Source organism: Lynx rufus, unplaced genomic scaffold (genome assembly GCF_022079265.1).
Source record: "Lynx rufus isolate CCGP_SWC_20201006 ecotype Redwood Valley unplaced genomic scaffold, mLynRuf1.p SCAF_20, whole genome shotgun sequence".
NCBI lineage: Eukaryota > Metazoa > Chordata > Mammalia > Carnivora > Felidae > Lynx > Lynx rufus.
The window spans coordinates 25,042,836-25,063,273 of NW_025814835.1; the positions used below are offsets into that span (position 1 = coordinate 25,042,836).

At 47.0% G+C, this 20,438-nt stretch overlaps 1 protein-coding gene across 1 annotated transcript in view; it reads left to right on the forward strand.

Annotated features, from left to right (window-relative positions):
• MYO5B (myosin VB) overlaps positions 1-20,438 on the forward strand; it is a 203,581-nt gene that overhangs the window by 69,476 nt on the left and 113,667 nt on the right. The window contains exons 8-11 of the mRNA XM_047086219.1: positions 41-148; positions 3,925-4,034; positions 9,421-9,686; positions 19,933-20,014. Coding sequence (XP_046942175.1) covers positions 41-148; positions 3,925-4,034; positions 9,421-9,686; positions 19,933-20,014 — 566 coding nt within the window. The remainder of the gene's footprint in view (positions 1-40; positions 149-3,924; positions 4,035-9,420; positions 9,687-19,932; positions 20,015-20,438) is intronic.

The window sequence follows — 20,438 nt, forward strand, 5'->3', positions numbered from 1 at the left end:
ATGGGTAAACCGGGATGCCTTTCCTCCTCTCCTCCCACAGCATGCGCAGAGGACTTCTTCTATACCTCACAGGGAAGAGACACGTGTATCGAGGGTGTCGATGATGCCGAGGACTTTGAGAAGACGCGGCAAGCCTTCACACTCCTCGGTGAGCAGCTTCTGAGTGGGAATGGGCCGAGAGGATTGATTTCGTGGAGAGTAGAAAAGCCTGACAGTGTCCCGCTTGGCCAACCTTCATAAGCAGATAGGGAAACCCTGTTGCCCTCAGTGAATGTCCTCCCACTCTTACTCCATCCCAACCCTCGGTTCCGAAGTTTAAGAACAGCTTTGTTGATATGTCTTAAAAATCAGGGATTGTGAGTTGCTCTCTCAGGCACTGCAAGATAGCCCTTTTTGCTTCCTCAGGCCATCAAAGCCAGTGGAGGAAAATGAAAAAGAGCTACATCCTCCTGTGCTGTGGTCTGGGTTTAGAGGCCATGTGTTCTGGCAGAAAGAGCGTGTCTTTTGGACCAAATCACCCATGTACCTCAGTCATGGGATCTGAGTTGGAAACAGACTATCTAAAGGTCTGGTGGCACCCTCATAACACAATGTCACTTCTGTTGTCACTGTTTCTGTACTTTAAGATTTCTGTGTCTTTATGGGCATAAAGGGCCCTAGAGTGAGAGAAAACTCCTCTCCCTTGCCCTTTCTTAACTGGGAAGTTGAGTAAAGTCCTGGGACCTGCAGCCAGAAGAAAACAAAGTTTGGCAAAGCAGCCTGTAATTCATGAAGTTGCTCAGGATGGGCCTTGTGTTTTTCCCCAGCCCCTTCTGACAGAGGTAGACATTTGGCTTGTGAGTCATGTGACTACTCCAGAGCAGCGTTTCTTAGGTTCTTTGGTGGGAATCTGGCAAGTCTTACCCAATGTCTAAATAAAACACGGCCAACCAGGACTTGCCCTAAGGTCGATATGGGTAGAACCAGGACTTCATGTGCTGAAATCTCAGTGCTGTTCACTTCTCTGGATAACCAGTGGGTAGACACAGTTTGTCTTTGGTACCCGTGAAATAATCGGGACATAAAAGCCACACTGGTTATTCCAACAGTTGATGATTATTAAAAGATTAAAAGTATAAGAGGATTTTAGGGGTACAGAAATAGCAGGTGCAAAAGAATCGCTGCTCCCTTTAGGGCAAGGAAGAACAGCTAGTACAGGAACTGTTGTTGCCTGGCTGAGATGTCAGTCCGTGGTTACCACAAGATGGGGTGAAGAAACTTGCTGGAGGGTGTGGCCATTGCTGGTCTGTCTGCACAGGGAGCCTGCAGGTGCCCCAGGGTGTGGTGGAGCCAGAAGGTCTCAGAAGCAGCTGCTAATGGGGAGACCGTGGCTTGCAGGCATCGCAGCAGCTCATCTGGGGAGGTTGCCGTGCTGCCGGGATGAATGATAACTGTAGCGGACCAGAACCAAGAACAGGCCTGTCTCCTTGCTGCTCTTGCATCACTGAGTCACTACAGTGCTCTTTGACCAAGCTGGACATTCCACCATGGGCAAAGGGGAAATGTTGACAGGGTCTAGCTCCAGTATCACAAAGTGGGACAGATTTGAAACCGGTAATAAATTGATAAGTGGCACCCCGACCTCTCCCACACCCCATCACCATTGTAGTCTTCAGCTGGGAAGCCGGTTTGGAGGGGACTTGATGCTCAGCAGGGTAACATTCTGCCCAGTTTGTCAGGAGGTGGCCCCTGGCGGCTGCCCCTGTATTGCTACTGTGAGCAGTGGGCACGCACTGATCGGGGGAGAAGTTGGTTCCCTCCAGGGCCTCTAGGAAACCTGGGTACTTGTGTTCACAAAGCAAAAGGCATTTGCAAATCTATTGTAATAAGCCTTTCTTCTTTGCTCTTCAATAAACTTGTCTACTTTTTTACTCTGGGGTTGGCAAACTTTGTTAAAAACAGGATTATAAATATTACTTGGGGCCCTTTGAGTCACGTGGTTTTTGGAGCAGCTATTCAACTTTGCTGCTGTAGTGTGAAAGTGGCCAGAGACACAACGTAAATGAATGAGCGTGACTGTTCTAATAAAACTTTACTTACAAAAGCACACTGTGGGCTATAAGTCATAGGTTGCCAACCCCTTTTACTCCTTCAGTTTTATTGTTTGGTTTTTGTTTACTAGTGCAGGAATCCTAACTATTGTTAGGATTTAATAGTCATTTGATATCTACTATTTACATTCCTACCATGACAGGGTGGTAAAGGCTTTGGAAATTGACAAAGCATCGGTTCCTAAGGATAAGGGAAGGAGAGAGAAAAGCCATCTGTCCTTAATGGGAAGGCCCAAATGCCCACTTCCTGACTAGTACTTCCGAGAGGACTTACTTGAGAGCAGGACACTCTGAGCTCTGATCCAAAGCCTAGTACAAGCCTCCTGTCTTGTCTGGGGTAACAATCTCTGGCCTTTAACCTATCTTATTTTCTTCAGTCTTAATCAGTTACAGTAAATTCTTTGGCCTCGAGCTCTTTGTTTCTTAATTAGATTAAGTGAAACTAGATATTTGAATGGCTCCTGCATTTCTGTAGACCTTTGGGAATACTGGCAGTCTGTGTAACAGCCATCAGTTCACTTCCATTATTCATGTTCCTGAGCCACCCGTGTGCCAAGGCAAGAACAGGGTTTCATTATATTGCTATTTCTTTGTATATTTTAAAACTTCATATTAAAAAATAAACCCCTGCCCCTATGAAGCTTAAACAGCAATGGTCATCTCTCATTAATAAAGTCTAGGATCCATTTGTCCAGTTCATGCTTGGGTTGTCCACTTTGTGGATGGTTTTTAATCCTAGTGGGTGACATCTTTACTGTCCACTTATATTGGTGTCACTTTTCTTTTTTTTTTTTTTTTTTTGGCCTGAGTAAAGTATTGCCTTAAAAATTGCAGCTGGAGGGGCGCCTGGGTGGCGCAGTCGGTTAAGCGTCCGACTTCAGCCAGGTCACGATCTCGCGGTCCGTGAGTTCGAGCCCCGTGTCGGGCTCTGGGCTGATGGCTCAGAGCCTGGAGCCTGTTTCCGATTCTGTGTCTCCCTCTCTCTCTGCCCCTCCCCCGTTCATGCTGTGTCTCTCTCTGTCCCAAAAATAAAAAAAAATAAAAATAAAAAAAAAAATTGCAGCTGGAGAGAAATATGGGAGACCACTGTATTATTTCTTAAACTGTGGGGTAGGCTGACTAGTGTTCTGTTACTCTGTAGCCTGTTTTTTTATAGGTCTGATTTTGTATTCAAAAATAAATAACACCTTAAATCTAAAGATAAATTTTAAGAGAGCATGTATGTCTTTGATAACTTAGGTACTCAAATGCGGCATCAGGTGTTTGTTGCCACAGTGGCTGCAGGTTCGGTGTGTCTGTAACTGAAGGAGCATGGAGCACGGCCCCAGCTGAGAGCCAGCTGGCTGTCCAGCTCCAACAACAGCACTCCCAGAAGTTTCTCCTCTTCCTCCCCCGTTGGCACTTGGGATGTGGGACACAGATGTTTGCTGGATATTGGGTTTGGAGAGAAGTGACTACAGATAAATGGCCATTGTTATTAAACTCATGAAAATGTCCATAAAGTATTTGGTCGAGATGAAGACGAAAATGAGTCTGTGTGATTGCTGTCTCTCCTTTGCTCTTAGAGAAGTTAAAATGGTAGCATAACCCATCTGGTTTGAACAAGACAATCAGAGTGAGGATATTTCCCTTTTAGCCCAGGGAGCCCCTTTGCCCTCTGAGCTGTTACTATGAGCGGTAATCACTTGGTGAGGAGCCTGGATCATTTTAGGAGTCGTTGGCCCAGGAAGGAAAATCAAGGAAAAAAAATTTTTTTAAGTCCTTAAAAAAAGGGTAAAATGTCCTTTCTATCCTACTATGGATGTTAAGTGTCATTCATTCTTCTTTTTTTCAGGAGTGAGAGAGTCCCATCAGATAAGCATTTTTAAGATAATTGCTTCTATCCTGCACCTTGGAAATGTGGAGATTCAGGCTGAGCGTGATGGTGATTCCTGTAGTATATCAGTAAGTTGCACACCAGCACCCAAGATAAAACATACACAATTTACTCTGCTCTTACAGTTTTATACAACTGAAATGTGTTTTTACGCTCAGAGGACACTCAGAGGTTATTCATTCTTAACAATAATGGCTTCTGTTCTTACTGATAATTTTTTAAAAGAACACATCCTTTTCAAATCAGTTGCCATCAAATTTCTGTCACCGAGGGGAGGGAATTTAGGGGCTATTAAATACTTTTTTTTTTATGGATTGCTTTTGCAAGTACACTGAGGTCCATGGAATTCTACAGAGTGTTACCAATCCATGAGTACTTTCTGAACTCCTGACTAAGGTCCATGCAGCAAAGAGATGGACATCATGGACATCATGCTTGGACATCAGGAAGGAGATGAAGGACTGTCTCCAAGGAGCTTACAATCTAATTGGGCGGACAAAAGATAACCATACTTAGCAAGATTTTGACAGTGTGATGCAGAATATTGAGACATCTATGCGAAAATATTATAAACTGTGAATTACTCCAAAAATGCTCATAGTGACTGTTATTTTCCTGGTGCCCAATGTAGCACCAGATATGTGCTACATAAAAAAAAAAAAAATGTCTGGGTGGGTGTTGGAGTGGGTACCAGTGCGGTCCTAGAGACAGCAGCTGGGGTGTGCTCTCTGGTATTTGGGTCAGTCTAGTCTCCTCTTAATAAGTGAATCTGCAACTGTTGATTATAGACCTTTCCTCGGCCCCTTAGTGGCTAAGTCTTGGGGAGATGCAAAGTATAATTCTTGTTCCCAAGGATGTAGAGTTTAGAAACCTGGATCTTGGGAAAAGACAGAAGACAATACTATAGAATACAAATGTGGGCATGTGTCCATGCCACTCACACCTGATGCTTTTTCAATTGAATGAATATTTATTTCCTGCTGTTTGCTCGGAGTTAGGGCTTATCAGAAGTTGAAATTGGCCCTGTCCTTAGAGGAAGACCTGAACTGTAGTTGGCATCCCCTCCCCACTGCCCCATACGTTTTCCCTGAAAGAGAAATGGTCTTGGGGGTGGGAGGTCTCTTGGGCCCATCAAGGCTGCCACCATCCTTAGGATGGAATCTGCCACCTAGCGAGAGCTTTGAGGCTCATGCACCTGGGCTCAGTTTGAAAGGAGGGAACGTTGGAGCTTGAGTAGTGTCAGGTGACCGTCGGGGTGTCACTGTGACATTGGGGTGTGTATGTTGGGTGGGTGGGCAGTGAGGTTGGCAGCGATGGTGCTGTGAGAGCACCTGGGCGATGCAAGGAGGCCCTGTGCCTTGGCAGTGTGGGGAATGGGCCCCCAGTGTGAGCCAAGCACTCCCCTAGACTGAGGCCTTCAGGCCAGTGAATTCTTGCTCTCATGTCTTTTTCCTTGTGAGGAAGGCATAAGGGGTCGGTGCCTGGGTGGCTCAGTCGGTTAAGCGTCCAACTTCAGCTCAGGTCATGATCTCGCAGTTCATGGGTTTGAGCCCCTCATTGGCTCTGTGCAACAGCTCAGAGCCTGGAGCCTGCTTCGAATTCTGTGTCTCCCTCTCTCTCTGCCCTTTCCTACTTGCACTCTCTCTCATTCTGTCCCTCAGAAATGAATAAACATTAAAAAAAAAAATTTAAGGGGTCTGTGCCTAACCCACTCACATACCCCAGTAAATGCTCCTTGGTTTCTTAGGGCAGCCGTGTATGTCCTGGTGTCCGGGACAGCTGAGATTAGAAACGTTTGCTTTGAGAAACTCCTGGTTTGGGTTGGTGAGGTACAGGAAAGGTGACACACGTTCCCAACACTCCCCCCCCCCAGAGTCTCCTCCTCCCACATCATGGATTTCTACAGCATCTGTACCTGTTCTGCATGGTGCCTAGCATGGTTGCAATTTTGCATTTTCTGTGGGGTGGTTTGCCGCATGTCTCTCTCCCTTGAGGGAGTCCACAATCTACAAAGGCAGCTACTGTTCCTTAATTATTGTATCTCTAGCACCCAGGATGGTGCCCAGCACTTGGTAGGTGCCTGATTGGCTATTTGATCAATGCCGGTTTCCCCGACTAAACTCGAGGGCCGTGTCTGATGTGTTCTCTCTTCCAACTTGACACATGTTGGCACCCGGAGTGTTTCTGTAAACACTGCAGGAAGGTGGGGATACCGAGGCTTACACTTGGAGAAGAGTGGACGGAGGATACAGTTATGGAGGGGAGGTGGAAGTCTGACAGGTGGAAGCTGGGATACCTATCTCTTAGAGCTAACAGGAAGTCAGGTTTTTGAGCACGGTTACTTGGTCTTTCATTGTCCTCCAATTAGAGGCTGCGTGGAGAACACGTAGAGCTCTGCATCAGGACTGCCGGGGTTAAATCCTGGTTCTGCCACTTACTGATAGTTAACGCTTCTAAGTCTGCTTCCTTATGTACACAGTGCAACCGACATGAGCTACCTTAGCCCGGGGCTCACGTGTGATTGAGTTCTTGCCGGTTATCCTTGTTGGAGCCAGAGTGGGCTTTCTGGGTAACCCTGTCACTTAACAGGGTTGGAAAAATTAAGGCCCAGAGAGATCATAACGGTTAATGACAGGGCCACGTTGGGCCCCAGCCCGTGTGTCCCCTGTACCACTGCCAGCCCTGCGCCTTCCAGCCCACCTTGAGCTGAGGCTGTCCTCCCCGTGCTGATGTCCCCGGCAGCGCCTAGCGCAGTGCTGGGCACGCAGTACATGCTCAGGAAGTGCTCCACTAGTGCACGTCTGTCTCAGATGGATTTGGGTCTATTCCTCAGGTGCGTGGGGTGGGCCGCCTCCTGGAAAGGCTGTCTGTCCGTACGCAGTATGCCTTCTGCTCGGTAGTTTTTAATCAAAGCATAAAAATGTGTTCCATGACGGCCAGAGTTACCCTGGAGAGGCAACAGCATGCAATTACTTGGACACCAGCGGCAATTTGTTTTTTGAATTTGGCAATATGGGCCCACAAAACCTAATCTACCTATGATGCTGGCTGTTTTTAATGGATTTAGCACCATTTAATTAAGCTTAAATGTAATTGCATGATGTTAAATCAGTCTCACTTAGCACCTTTAATCAACAGTCAGAAGGGGTAATAGAGGGGCAAGCCACATCCCGCTGCAGCAGATGGGAACCTGTCCCGAGGCGGTGATCAAACCATTCCAGAACTCGTGGTTCTTTCTCCACTGCGTTCACCCGGGAGGTGCCAGGGAGGCTGGGGAACCAGCGAGCAGGCCTTGGGCGGTCATGTTTGCTGCCAGCAGGCCATGTACATGTCAGGGAATCCAGCTGCAGTGCTGTGCCTAGCAATTAAGAATTTCTTGGAAGCAGGTCAGATTAAGAGGTTGGACTCTTTCCACCTCTGAACCTGTTGCTTGCCAAGTGGTCCCTACGCATTTAATGCGGCTACATGTGGCTTTCTGTCTGGGGGAGAAGGAGGGCAGGCACAGGCTGCTGCAGAGAGAAATGGGGTTGGCCTGGAGAGGTGGCCGCAGCAGCCCCACCTGCTGAGTGAGAAGACAGGGCCTCTGCGTGCCCACCCCGCTGGCTGGATCAGGAGCTCTGGGCCAGGGCCCGGGGGGCTTCCATTCCCCTCATTTTTCTTCACCTGAAAAATAAGGGGGATTGGATTAGAATGATGGTGCCCAAGGAATTTTCCCCCAAAGCTTAGCCCTGGGCAATTTCTTAAGAAAATAAGGGTTCTTTGGTCAATTAAGTTCAGGAAATGCTGCATAAAATAGGTCTCTTGGTGCTTTCAGGGTACGTCAACCAAGGAGTCCAGCTGTGTCTCACCTGGTGCCATCCCTCTAGTTAGGTAAAGCCAATTAGTGTGCTTTGGAACTATTGCTCCACAGACCTAATTTTGGAGAAAAGGTGGCCTTACTGACTTTTGGAAGTTCGTTCCTACTCTGACATTCTAATTTGTAATCGGGTTTGTTTTGGCTAGATGGATTTTAAATATCTGTAGGAGGAAAAAAAATGGCCCGGGGAAATGGTACAGTTATCTGCGTTAATTTTCATTGAACACGTAAAGTCTCATTTAAATCCTACAAAGCAGCCTCATTAGAAAATGAGTCCCACGAGCAATGTAAGGTCATTATAGAAGGTGGCACATCATGTTCTAAAGGATTCCCTTTCTGCCTGAGTTAATAAGCAATCCAGCAGGCTCCTGGCTGGGTTATCAGCTTTCCCAGGGAGAGGGTTTAGGTGAGAGAGCAAAGAACAGGATTTTTTGTGGGGTGCCCTCTGTGAAAAGCAAGGAGTATCTGACTTACTGGGTGTAATAAGACCAGACCTGTGGGTGATGTGTTTATCAGGGACCCAAAGGCTAAGTGCTCTGATTGGGACTTTGGGTAAGTGAGTGTCCAGATCAGAGGCAGCTGGGTAGAAGACACCCTGGGCAAGTCTCTGGAAATGCGCTGCCTCACTCTGTAGAAAAGGGACTTCATCTCCAGGAATTCCTAGTTTTTCCTCCAGCTCTAAAAGGGCGGTGGTACTGCTTAACCATGTTCCAAGTGGGCTGTTCTTCTCAGGTCACAGTTCTGTATTCTTGCCGCTTGTCCTAGCTTTCCACCTTGATTGGCTTTTTTTTTTTCCCTGAGGTAGCAAGTACTTTAAGAGTAAAACACCAAGCGGATCCCCCGAGTGGCTCAGTCGGTTGGGCGTTCTACTTCGGCTCAGGTCATGATCTCACGGTTCGTGGGTTCAAGCCCTGTGTCAGGCTCTGTGCTGACAGCTCAGAGCCTGGAGCCTGCTTCAGATCCTGTGTCTCCCTCTCTCTCTCTGCGTCTCCTCCATCTTTCTCTCTCAAATAGTAATAAAAATAAAAAGATAACATCAAGTATGTGTTGCTTAATGTCACTGAGGCTAAGGCAGCTGTTAGACCAGGTGCTGGTCAAGGGTAGTGCCTGCACATGAGGTCTTCTTTTTGGGCTGTGGGTTCAGCACTGCAGGTGGGACTCTGTGGATGGAAACTAAACGTTCACTGCGATTCTGTGTGCACTTCTTTGTACAGTTACTGCTGCCTTCTGGCTCCTTACTGGATTATCTGTCCCTAAATTATCAATTCTCATTCTGCTCCCTTTGCTCCCAGATTCTCTCCTGCCTGTCACTAGGCAGCTGGCTGGCCATGGAGGGGAGGGCATAGGAAAAGTTGAGAAAGCTTTTGTTTTTTACAGCCCTGATAATTTGGTGTAATTGATGAGTTTGAGCAACATTTTCTGGGCTCTGCTTGTCCCTCCGCTCATCTGTATGAGAGCGTGTGAGTCTGCCGGTGCTGTGGCTGGGAGAAACAAGGCCCCACCGTGCTGGGCGGGCTCATTCTGTCCTAGGGGAGAGGGCGTGGTGGCGGGTTTGCTCTCCATTCCCCTCCTGAAACCGTCTCCCGTGTCTCTTCCAGCCTCAGGATGAACACTTGAACAGCTTCTGCCGACTGCTAGGGGTGGAGCACAGTCAGATGGAGCACTGGCTATGCCATCGAAAGCTGGTCACCACCTCAGAGACCTACGTCAAGACTATGTCCCTGCAGCAGGTGGTCAATGCCCGCAACGCCCTAGCCAAGCACATCTATGCTCAGCTGTTCGGCTGGATTGTGGAGCACATCAACAAGGCCCTGCACACGCCTCTCAAGCAACACTCCTTCATTGGCGTCCTGGACATCTATGGGTAGGCTTGCACACATCCTCCTACACTCTACCTGATGGTTGTTAGTGTCTTCCTGCCAGCCTTTCAGAGTGGGCAGGGGGCCTTGTCGTGCTCCCCAAGCCCCTGGGATTCTCAACCCAGGAGAGTGTGAAATGTAGGAAAGCATTTTTTTTGGTTGTCACAATGACTGGGGTCTCTACTGGCACCTAGTGGCCTCAGGTCAGGGATGCTAGGTGTCCTGCAATACGGAGGGATGGTTTTAAGGAAGAACAGACCCTGTCAAAACCCCAGTAGCTTTCCCATTGAGAAACCATGTAGTCGCCTTTCTTCACAACTGAGAAACAGGCCTAGAGAGGGAAGTATCTCACCCAACATTGGACTGGAAGCTACTACGAACTTAAGCTGTTTTATTCAAATCTACCCTTTGAGCTCATTCCCTATATGACCTGTCTAGATGGTTATTGTACTACCACGATTTTGTCCAGCACTGTAAGACTCACGTGTGGTCATTCTTGAGATTTCTCTTCCTTTCAGACTTCGAGCCTAATGGCAAAAACTGTTGTTTATAACTGTGTATTTTGCAGGGAAAGGCAGCATGGCACAGTGGAAAGTCTACTTGACTAGGCCTCAGGAGATGAGTATTGTAACTCACAGCTGTCACCAGCTCACTGGATGGTTCTCTACAGATCACAGCCCGTTTCTGGTCTTTTATTTCCATAGCTTAAAATGAAGAGTTGAGCCATAGTCTCTTTGAGGTTCCTTCCAGATCCTTCTAGAGGTGTTTGAAATTATATGTACTGGTTTGCAACCTCCCTTGAACATCTTTTATGATCAATGCCTTGCCCTCTTTAAGCTAATAATAGGTTGAATCCTCCTGGATCTTTATATCCTAGAAGTCATGACTTCTATCTTAAAATAGAAATTGAGACACACGGAAGTGCAGAGTTGTAAGAACAGGAATGCTGTGGTAGAAGCAGCTGCTTAGTCGGCTGATGAGCTGGGATTTGCCTTATGTTGAGGCTGTAGTAAAGGAGAATCTCCTAGAAGTGGCCACTTGCCCCTGTGAGGACAGGCTGTCCTACTTACATCTCTGTCGCCCTTGTTCATTGTTGGCTTTCAAATCAAACCATGTTGCATAGTGTAGAGGAAATGGAAGAAGGAAACTTGATTTTTTTTTTTAGCATCACAAAGGCCTCCTGCTGAAGAGTTAAGTCACATGCCTGAGTTATGTAATACAAGAGGCAACAGAAGAAATTGTAGCAGAGTCCGTTGCGGGGTTTGGACACTTGGTGTTGGGTGAGTTTCAAGGCAGGAGTAGGCACACTTACTGGCACCATCAGGGAAAGCTTAATGTGAAAGGTGAGGTCTGAACTGGTCTATTAAAAAATTTTTTTAAACGTTTTTATTTATTTTGAGACAGAGACAGAGCATGAGCAGGGGAGGGGCAGAGAGAGGGGAGACACAGAATCCGAGGCAGGCTCCAGGCTCTGAGCTGTCAGCACAGAGCCCCTGACACGAGGCTCGAACTCATGGAGAGATCATGACCTGAGCTGAAGACAGATGCCTAACCGACTGAGCCACCCAGGCACCCCTGAACTGGGTCTTTTAAAGGGAGGGAGTAAAATATGGGAGGTAGGGAGGCACCTTTGGGAACATGAGCACTAGCAGTAGGAAAAAGCAAAGTGTGAAAAAAGCTCACTCAAAGAATGAGCAAACAGTGGAGCTTCACCCAAGAGTCGGAAGGAGGATGTGTCTGCTCCAGGGCACTTGAGGGTTTTAGCCGAACACCCCTGTGCAGGCCACCCCTTCTCCTGGCCAGCTGAGTGCCTGTTTTGTGCTCCAGCTGCTCGAGTTGCTCTGTGGAGAGCACAGGACAGTCTCTGTATCCTGGGAGCATACCTCTTGGCTGTCAGTAATTCTGTTACTCTCTCTGTCGTGAGTATTTCAGGTAATTGGGTTTCCCCCAGAAAAACTGACCTTTAGTGTTCCCTTTTAAGGTAAGACCCAGAGAAACTCAGGCTGCAGCATTTGACCTGATTCCCTTAAACCTGGGCAAGAATCTAATTTTACTGAGTTTTTGATCTGGGAAGACTAACATGTAGACTCAATGTTGTGAATAGCACGTAATACTGTGACTTGAGGGGGGTGCCTGGGTGGCTCAGATGGTTAAGTGTTCGACTCTTGGTTTCAGCTCAGATCACTGTCTCACAGTTCATGAGTTCAAGGCCCATGTCGGGCTCCACACTGACAGTATGGAACCTGCTTGGAATTCTCTGCCTCCCTCTCTCTCTCTGCCTGTCACCCCCTCTCAAAACTAAAGAAAACTTTCTTTTTTTGTTTTAGTATCATAGACTTTGGTGCTACTGGCACTCAGCTCTGTTTTGGTTACTATCTTAGCGGTGTGTGGCTTTTACATAGATGGTCATCCCTTCCCTGGGATTCACGGTGACAGTGAAAGGCTTTGCTCATTGGTGGGGTGTCCTCTAAGGTCCTGTCACTGCCCTGAGGGAAGAAATAGATTTCAGGGAAGGCTTGCTTGTGGTTGGAGAGAGAGATTTGACCGTGGTGGGGTGAGAATCCTGGGAATGCCATCCCCCTCTTGGAGTGACCGTGGGTTCCTCTGGGAACATCTGACGGCTTTCCAGTGAGAGTAAGTTCCCAGTAGGGAAAGTTTCCTACCCTTTGTGCTTCCTTCAGATATGCTAATCTGTTTTCTTTTTTTTTTTTATTATATTTTTAAAATTTTTAAATTTATTTTTGAGGCAGAGATAGAGTATGAGCAGGGGAGGGGCAGAGAAAGAGGGAGACACAGAATCTGAATCAGGCTCCAGGCTCTGAGCTGTCAGCACAGAGCCTGACGTGGGGCTCGAACTCATCCTGAGCTGAAATCGGACGCTTAACTGACTAAGCCACCCAGGTGCCCCTCTTTTCTTTTTTAAATCCTTGTTCTTTCTTTCTCAGGAGCTAATTTCCTTTTGCAGACTCTGCCACAAAGTGGTCCTATTTGCAAAGCCATTCACTCTCCTCTTGCAGAGACAGAATGCCATATTCCTCCATATGCTCAACGTAGTACCGCGTTCATGTCCTATATAGGTAGAGTTCAAGATGGCAAGTGAGATATGGGGTAGGTTCAGACTTAACAGCCTGGCTATATCTATCTGGGCCATTTGTTGCCAAGAAAGCACTTAGAGACATTCCCCGAATGTAAATAAGCATGCACCTCAGCAGTTGTAGTCTGCCGAGAAATTACTGTAGAAATTTACACCGGCCGAGGCTCTTTTCTGGCCAATGGGTATCTAATGAACTCTTAGGAGGTCAAAACCAAAAACCACCACAGGAAAGCAGGTCACTTGGACCTTGGAGGTACTGTTTCTGATCCATCAGGTCAGTGACATCATTTCTTCATCCGGGAAACAAAATGACAACGTTTGGTTTAAGTCTGGGCTGACCTTGCATTGAGCTGTTGACTGTCTTCTCCCTTTTGCATCCTGGTGTCTGTCTCCTTTCCTTTGGAACTTCAGACACCTTCCAGAAAGGCACTGGATCTTTTTGTCTTCGGAAAGTAGGTGTCACGCTGGACATTCCACTGCTTGTTGTCTCCTCCAACCACCCCCCCATTCCAAACCTATTCTAGTCCTGAGGGTTTATTTACAATGTAACTATGGGAAGTGATTCTAAGGAGCTTTTCATCCTCCATGGCTTCAGAAAACGCCAACACTGAGTTGTCTACCCAAATCCCTGACTACCAAACACTGAAGAGAGGGACCATCTCTGAAACCATGGTCTCATATGTTTCTCAGCCCTAGGATGAGGAGACTTGGTGCACATAGGAGATGCCCTTGGGATGACCTCAAGTCTTGGATTGTTGTATTACTTGTCATCTGTGGGCCAGCAGGGTGGCAGGTGGAAGCTAGAAAGAATAGGAAGGATTAAACCCCATTCGATAAGAAGAAAGGAATAAGGAATTATCTCCTTTATTTTTCATGCTTATTTTTAAGAGAGTGAGAGCATGAGAGGCACAATGAGTGGGGGGAGGGGCAGAGAGAGAGGGAGACACAGAATCCGAAGCAGGCTCCAGGCTCCGAGCTGTCAGCACACAGCCCCACACAGGGCTGGAACTCACGAACTGTGAGATCATGACCTGAGCTGAAGTGGGACATTTAACTGAGCCACCCAAGCAACCCGGGAATTAGCTCCTCCTAAATCAGGTTACAAATGCGCCACAGCTAGCAAATGAGAACGGAATTGCCTTTGCCTCCCCAACTAGTAGACACTAATTTGTAATTAGTGGGATAACTGTCCCCAGGTGGACTGTGGCTCCTATTTAAGGTTGACTCCCCAGTCAAGCTCATTGTAAGAACACCTGAAAAGAGTTCTGTGGTGTGGGTGAGCCACTCCAGAAATTTCTGTAAACGTTTAAAGTGTTACTATAGAATCAGCAGCCAGAGCGGACACTCCTTTGTGTATAAGGAAACAGTGGACTTAGCATCACACAGGGGCATCTCCCCTCATCGTGGTGTTTCAACTGGTAGTTCGGACTGTAGAAAAGGCTGTGAACCCCGAAATAAATGGCATGGGCCTCAGCTGCTTCCACCACAGTTATTGTGAGCCCCCAGTCAGAGGTGAGTCTCTCAGACTCTCCTCAATGTTTCCCGACGCGACAAGCAGTGCCCTGGCAGAGTGATGGCTTCCCCACGACCTGCTCCCCCACCTCAGCTCCAAAAAGCGCAGAGCAGGCAATTTAGCCACCCTGAGACCAGCTCTTTCCTTTAACTGAGGATCTGTGAAGCTGCCTGCAGGCGTTTCTTCCCAGGCCAGGGGTTTCCTTTTCATGTTACATTAACCAGCGTTTGCCTCTACAGGTTTGAATAATTGTAATTGTAATCCTTCATTCCTCTCCTCTGAGGCAAAACGAAATAGATGGCTTCAATTTGGGGAAAATGCATTTATTCGTCTTGGACTTGAGCCTTCCAAATGCCAAGGTGGCAGGGGCTTTGGCTGCGGCCGCCTCCTTCTTGATGAGAGGACAGTTGGCCTAGGAGACTTGGGGAGCAAGGCAGAGTGTATAGATGAATGCTTAATGCTGAGGAGCAGAGGAGATGGGAGTGGGTAGGCCCCAGGAGGCAGGAAATGAGGTTTGCGGGGATTTTCTATCCTTCTCAAAGTCCTCACATTACTTCCTGTGTTTGTTGCCGTGTTTCCTAACTTTAAGTTAGCACTCAGGTCTAGTTAGTCCTTTTTAATGATACGTTTTTAAAAATAATTTTTTTAAATTACAGCTGGAAAAGTACCTAACATAAAACTTACATTTGTAACCTTTTTTAAGTATATGGTTCAGCGCTGTCAATTAAGTATATTCACGTTGTTGTGCAACAGAACTCGGAGCTCTTTTTCCCATTGGAAAACTGAAACTCCACACCCACTGAACAACTCCCTTTCTCTCCTGGCAGCCCCTGGCAACCACCACCCCTCTTTGTTTCTGTGAATGTGACTACTTTAGATACCTATGTAAGTGGAACCCTATAACATTTGTCTTTTTGTGACTGGCTTAAGTTACTTAGTGTAATGTCCTCAAGGCTCATCCATGCTGCAGGCTGTGACAGAATTTCCTTTTTGGAAGCTGAGTAATGCTCCATTGTGTGTACAGACCACATTTTACTTACCCATTCTTCTGCTGATGGATCTTTGGGTTTCTTTGACCTCTGGGCTATTATGAACAATGCTGCAGCAAACAGGGGTGTGCAAATCGCTCTTTTAATTCTTTTGGACATATAGCTAGAAGTCGGATTGCTGGATCACATGATAATTCTTTTAATTTTTTGAGGAACCTCCAGATTGTTTTCCATAGTGGCCGCAGCAGTTTGCATCTCTATCAGTAGAGCACATGGGTTCCAGTTTCTCTGCATCCTTGACAACACGTGTTATTGTGTTTTTGCTCAGAACTATCCTAATAGGTATGAGGTAATCTCTCACCGTGGTTTTGATTTGCATTCCTGTAGTTATTAGTGATGTTGATCATTTTTCATAGGCTTCTTGGCCGTTCATGTATCTTTGGGAAACTGTTCAAGTCCTTTGCGTGTTTTTTGAGCTGCTTGGTGAACTGTAAGAGTCTTGGTATAGTCTGCATATTCACCCCTTATCAGAAATTTGATTCACAAATATTTCCTCTCAGTAGGTTGCCTTTAATGATCTATTGTAAGGAAATTTCTTCTGTCCACTGTTTGCCTTCATTTTAATGGGAATTTTGTTTCCTTGGTCTCTTCAAAATAGACTTAATTTTTATAATCTCAATTTAGTTATTCAGTGAAGACTACCCAGCTCTTCTCTGACCTGTATGAAAAGGTTTCACAGAGAATGGAGGAGGGAAAGTCAGGGGCATTTTCCTTTCAGCCTATGAACAGTGGACCAGACTTGGGCAGCTCAGAAAAGACTGCTGGCCATGTCCTTTTCAGGGTAAACAGTACTCCCAGGTCTAGCAGACCCCTGAAGCCATTGGGTTTGCGCTGGAATCTGAGTCTCCCAGGAGAGCCTTATAACTCAGATCGCACTAAAGTCAATCTCAATCTTGCAGAATTTCTCTGACCTAGCTCTTGGGGGTTCGCCTGGAGCCAGACACCTATACATACTCTTGGGGCTCAGATAAAGTGACCGTTCTCTCTGTCCATGCCATCACCTCTGTGACCTCACCCTCCATTAAAGTCCTATGGCACATGAAATCTCTGTTCCTTGGGAGGCTTCATACACTGGGTTCCTGTGGTCTTCCTGATAGCTCTTTTGGGTAGGAACCAAGGCTTGCTCCTGCTTGCAGCCCGTACAGTTCTGGAGACAGTTGACTGATGGCCTGGGAGAGGATTTCCATCTGGTGGGAATTTTTTGGTCCCACACCACGGTTCCCGGCACAGAGAGGAGGCAGGGAATTGGAGCACAATGCAAACTAAAAAAGACATAGGTCCTTCAGAAGAGTAACTGTTCTTGGCCTCGGGATGTGAACAGTGACTAGGACTGTGCTCTCCCTGAAGGTCAAGTTCTGCATGGGGGCATCTAGTCACAGCAAAGCACATGGGCAGAGTTCAAGTCCTGCCATTCGTAGGTGCAGCCAGCCTCCCAAGATTCTTTAGTTAAGAGATGAGAAGGGCTGGCCTCGCTAACAGACCCCGGGGTGCCTTTGGGAGGTAGGTTTCATGGGCTTCAGGAGGGAAAGAGACCTTGACGGGACTTGTCTGGCTTTTAATAATCGTTCCTTGGAAGCCCCCCTCCATATCCAACGTATAACTCCTATCTTGTCATTCGGCCTTCGCTAGAAGGGTAGAGTGTGGTCTTGGTAAAAGAGAGGAGACTGAGGTAAGGAATTTAGTTCCTTTGAAACATTCTCCAGGGGAAGAACTATTTCCCAGTCTTCGAAGCTTTACGTTGCCTCTGCCCTGCAGTGAGAGGTTTGTGGAGGTTGATAATTAACTCAGAGGGACTGGTTGACTTCTTTTTATTGCAGTTTCACTTTCAGACAGACACTACCTTCTTTTGAGAGACATTTGTGACCCTTCCCACACCCTGAACTTGGAGCAGAAGGAGAAGGAAATTCCATCCTCGTCTACGCTTTGGGGATAGGAAAGTGAAGGAGGGGGCAACGGTTGTACCACCACGAATACAGATCTTGGATCTCTGCATCAAGTCGTTGTCTGTGTTTTGACCTTCCTCCCACCCAAGGATTCTAGTCTACGTGTTCTCAACATTGATTTTACGGGAGAAATCCAGCTCACTCTAGTATATAAATTTCTTTGTGACAGTTTAATATTGTGAGCTATAAATTGATCCATTGTGTTTATTTTAAAAAATCATCTCTGTTGATGGGAAGAATTACTACCGAGATAATTCTATTGCAAAGAAGCTGCCCTATCTCCCTGACTGTGGCTTTCTGAGGTCAGTTATCTTAAACATTTTCCAAGCTACCTACACCCCTCATTCATCTCTGGCCCTTCAGCAGGCATTACAGTAATTACACTAGACGGCAGAGGAATTGTTACTAGATAACATCTTAAAATAGGGAAATTAGGAGCTAATTTTAAGCCATCTTAAATTAATGAGAATATTCTTAGTGGAGCGCTACCAACATAAACCTTTAAAAAATGTCAAGTGGGACATATTGAAATCCTTTATCTGTGGGGCTCAGTACAAGCCCTCCAAGTACACCCAATTGCTATTATCTGGCCATTTGCTAGGGTGGCTTTTTTTTTTTTTTTTATCTTCCTAGGTTTTATTAAGTTTCCTTGGGGGGTTTGCCAGTGTCAGCAACCTGTCTTGGGTTTGGGGGGGGAGCAGAGAATGAGGTTCTAAATGACAGAACTCCATGTATAGGATCATGTGGACCGAGAGGGCCCCAATGCAGCATGACAACTGGCAGACTCAGTGCCCCCCCCCCCCCACGGCCTGGAGTGCAGCTCCTGCCTGGACTCAGCATCTTTGATCTTGTTTTATTAGCTTACAATTATTTTTCCTATGTGGGCATGACTAAGGGCTGCTTTTTAATGTGGTTGTCTCCAAACAGTTGATTCCTTTGATCTCAAAATGACTTTTTGGGGTGCCTTGGTGGCTGAGTGGGTTGAGTGTCTGACTCTTGATTTCAGCTCAGTTCATGATCACACAGTTCATCAGTTCGAGCCCCATGTCCAGCTTTGCACTGACAGCATGGAGCCTGCTTGGGATTCTCCCCCTCTCCCCACTCCCCCCAAATTTCTATTTGGGAGTTGTCATTAGGGAGTACAGTCTATTTGAGAGGACTGGCATAATTTTATTTAAGATCAAGAAAGTTGTCCATACTGAAGAATGAGGGAGTACAGATTTAAGGTTATGGGGGAGGCTGAAGCCTGTGCCCTCTCCCACCCAGGGTCCCTCATTGATATTCCCAAGTCCACTGCCCTTCCCTGATCTCCTTTTTTTGTTTTGTTTTGTTTTTTGTTTTTTTTAAGTATTTGGTTTTTTGAGAGTGTGAGCAGGGGAGGGTCGGGGGCAGGGGGGACAGAGGATTCAAAGCCGTGGCTCCACGCTGACAGCGGTGAGCCCAATGCAGCACTCAAACTCACTATGAACTGCAAGATCATGACCTGAGCCACACAGGCGCCCCTCTCTCTTTCTTAATGAAACTTTTCTCTAAGAATGTGGCCTCAGACCTCACTCCCTGGGTTCAAATACTGGCTCTTGCACATACTGACCCTGACTTGAAGCACATTATTTAATCTCTCCAGCTCGTATTACTTGGAATAATAAACCCTAGCTCTTGGTAGTTGCGGGTGCTGAGTGAATGAGAACTTATGAAGCTGTTGGGGCCAAGTGCTCAGTAGGTGCTCATTCAGCCAGTGGTGTGAATGAAAAAAGGCCCCTCTTCCGCCTACATTTCTGCTTCTCCACTGCCTCGGCCCAGTGACCTTGCCCAGTGGGCATGACGGCCCTGCTCGTTTGCAGCTAAAGCTGCTGATCTCGCTCGCCCCATCCGACTTGGTGAGCTTTACTGCATCCGTTTAGCTGTGCAGGTGAATCTCGGCTGCATGCCCCATTGGTCACTTGTGGCCCCCTCGTGTTCACCTCCCATAGTGTCTTTCGATCCTTTTCATTACTTGGTCACCACCAGCTTACTTCCCCCAGATCAGTTTTTCTCCGCCCTCCTGCAGGTTCAATGAGATGCACATCTGACTGTCATTTCTCAATTGTTTGTAAACTCAAACTCCATGAAAATGAATCAGAGAAACAAAACATCCTTAACCAGTATTAGGACAAGAAGATGCTTTCACCCATTGGGAGGCTGGGGTGGATGTGGGGGGATAACAAAAATTGGTTCCAGCTTTCTGGAAGTCAATTTTCTTCTACCTTTTAAGAAACCATATTCTGACATGGTGATTCGTCTAGGATGATGTCATCCTACCAAAAGAATCATGAATTCAAAGATGTATACACGATATTTGTCACAGCATTGATAGCAGCTAAAGGTTGGAAGAAGAGGCAAAACGTCCTGTAATAGGGGATTCGTTTAAATCGTGATTGACTTGTGTGGGGTGAGGGGAACACTGCCAGCCTATGAGGGGCCTTTGTGTGTTTTGGAATAAAGCAACCCTTTGGGTGGAGTGCCCCCTCCCAGGCTCAAGGGACTTCTGTGCTGGAGTTAAGGGTAGGACTGGATCGGCGGGAGAGAAGAGATGAGGGCGGCCTTGTTGGAAGTCCTAGTGATTGCTTCTGTAAGAGGAATGTCTCTCCATTCTCCTCTGTCTCCATTCTGCAGGTTTGAGACATTTGAGGTGAACAGCTTTGAGCAGTTCTGTATCAACTATGCGAATGAGAAGCTACAGCAGCAGTTCAACTCGGTAGGCTCAGCTCCTGACCCAGGGTGTCGAGGTGGGGACACCTCTCTCCCTGGGAGCAATGGCCTGGGACACTTCTCCGCCTGGGGTCAACCGGCTCTAGCTCTGCCCCAACCTTCTTTTGGTTTCTTGATGCTGCCCCAACTTTGCAAAGGTGCTCCATGTTGCTTGGGAGGAGGTCTGAATGGGGCAGTGGGGTTGAGAGGGTAAATGATCCTTCCCTTGGTTTTGCCACCTACACCCCCTGACCCTGGGCTTCTAGGGTAGTTGCTGAATTGCAAGCCAGTTGACTACTAGAATATTCTAGAGAAGGGTTCCCAGGGGAATGGGGATCACCTAACTGAGCTTTCCTTTTCTGTAGCCATGTCTGGGACTCTAAACTCACATGGTTGAACTTGAGGGGAGATGGACATCAGGACGTGCCTGT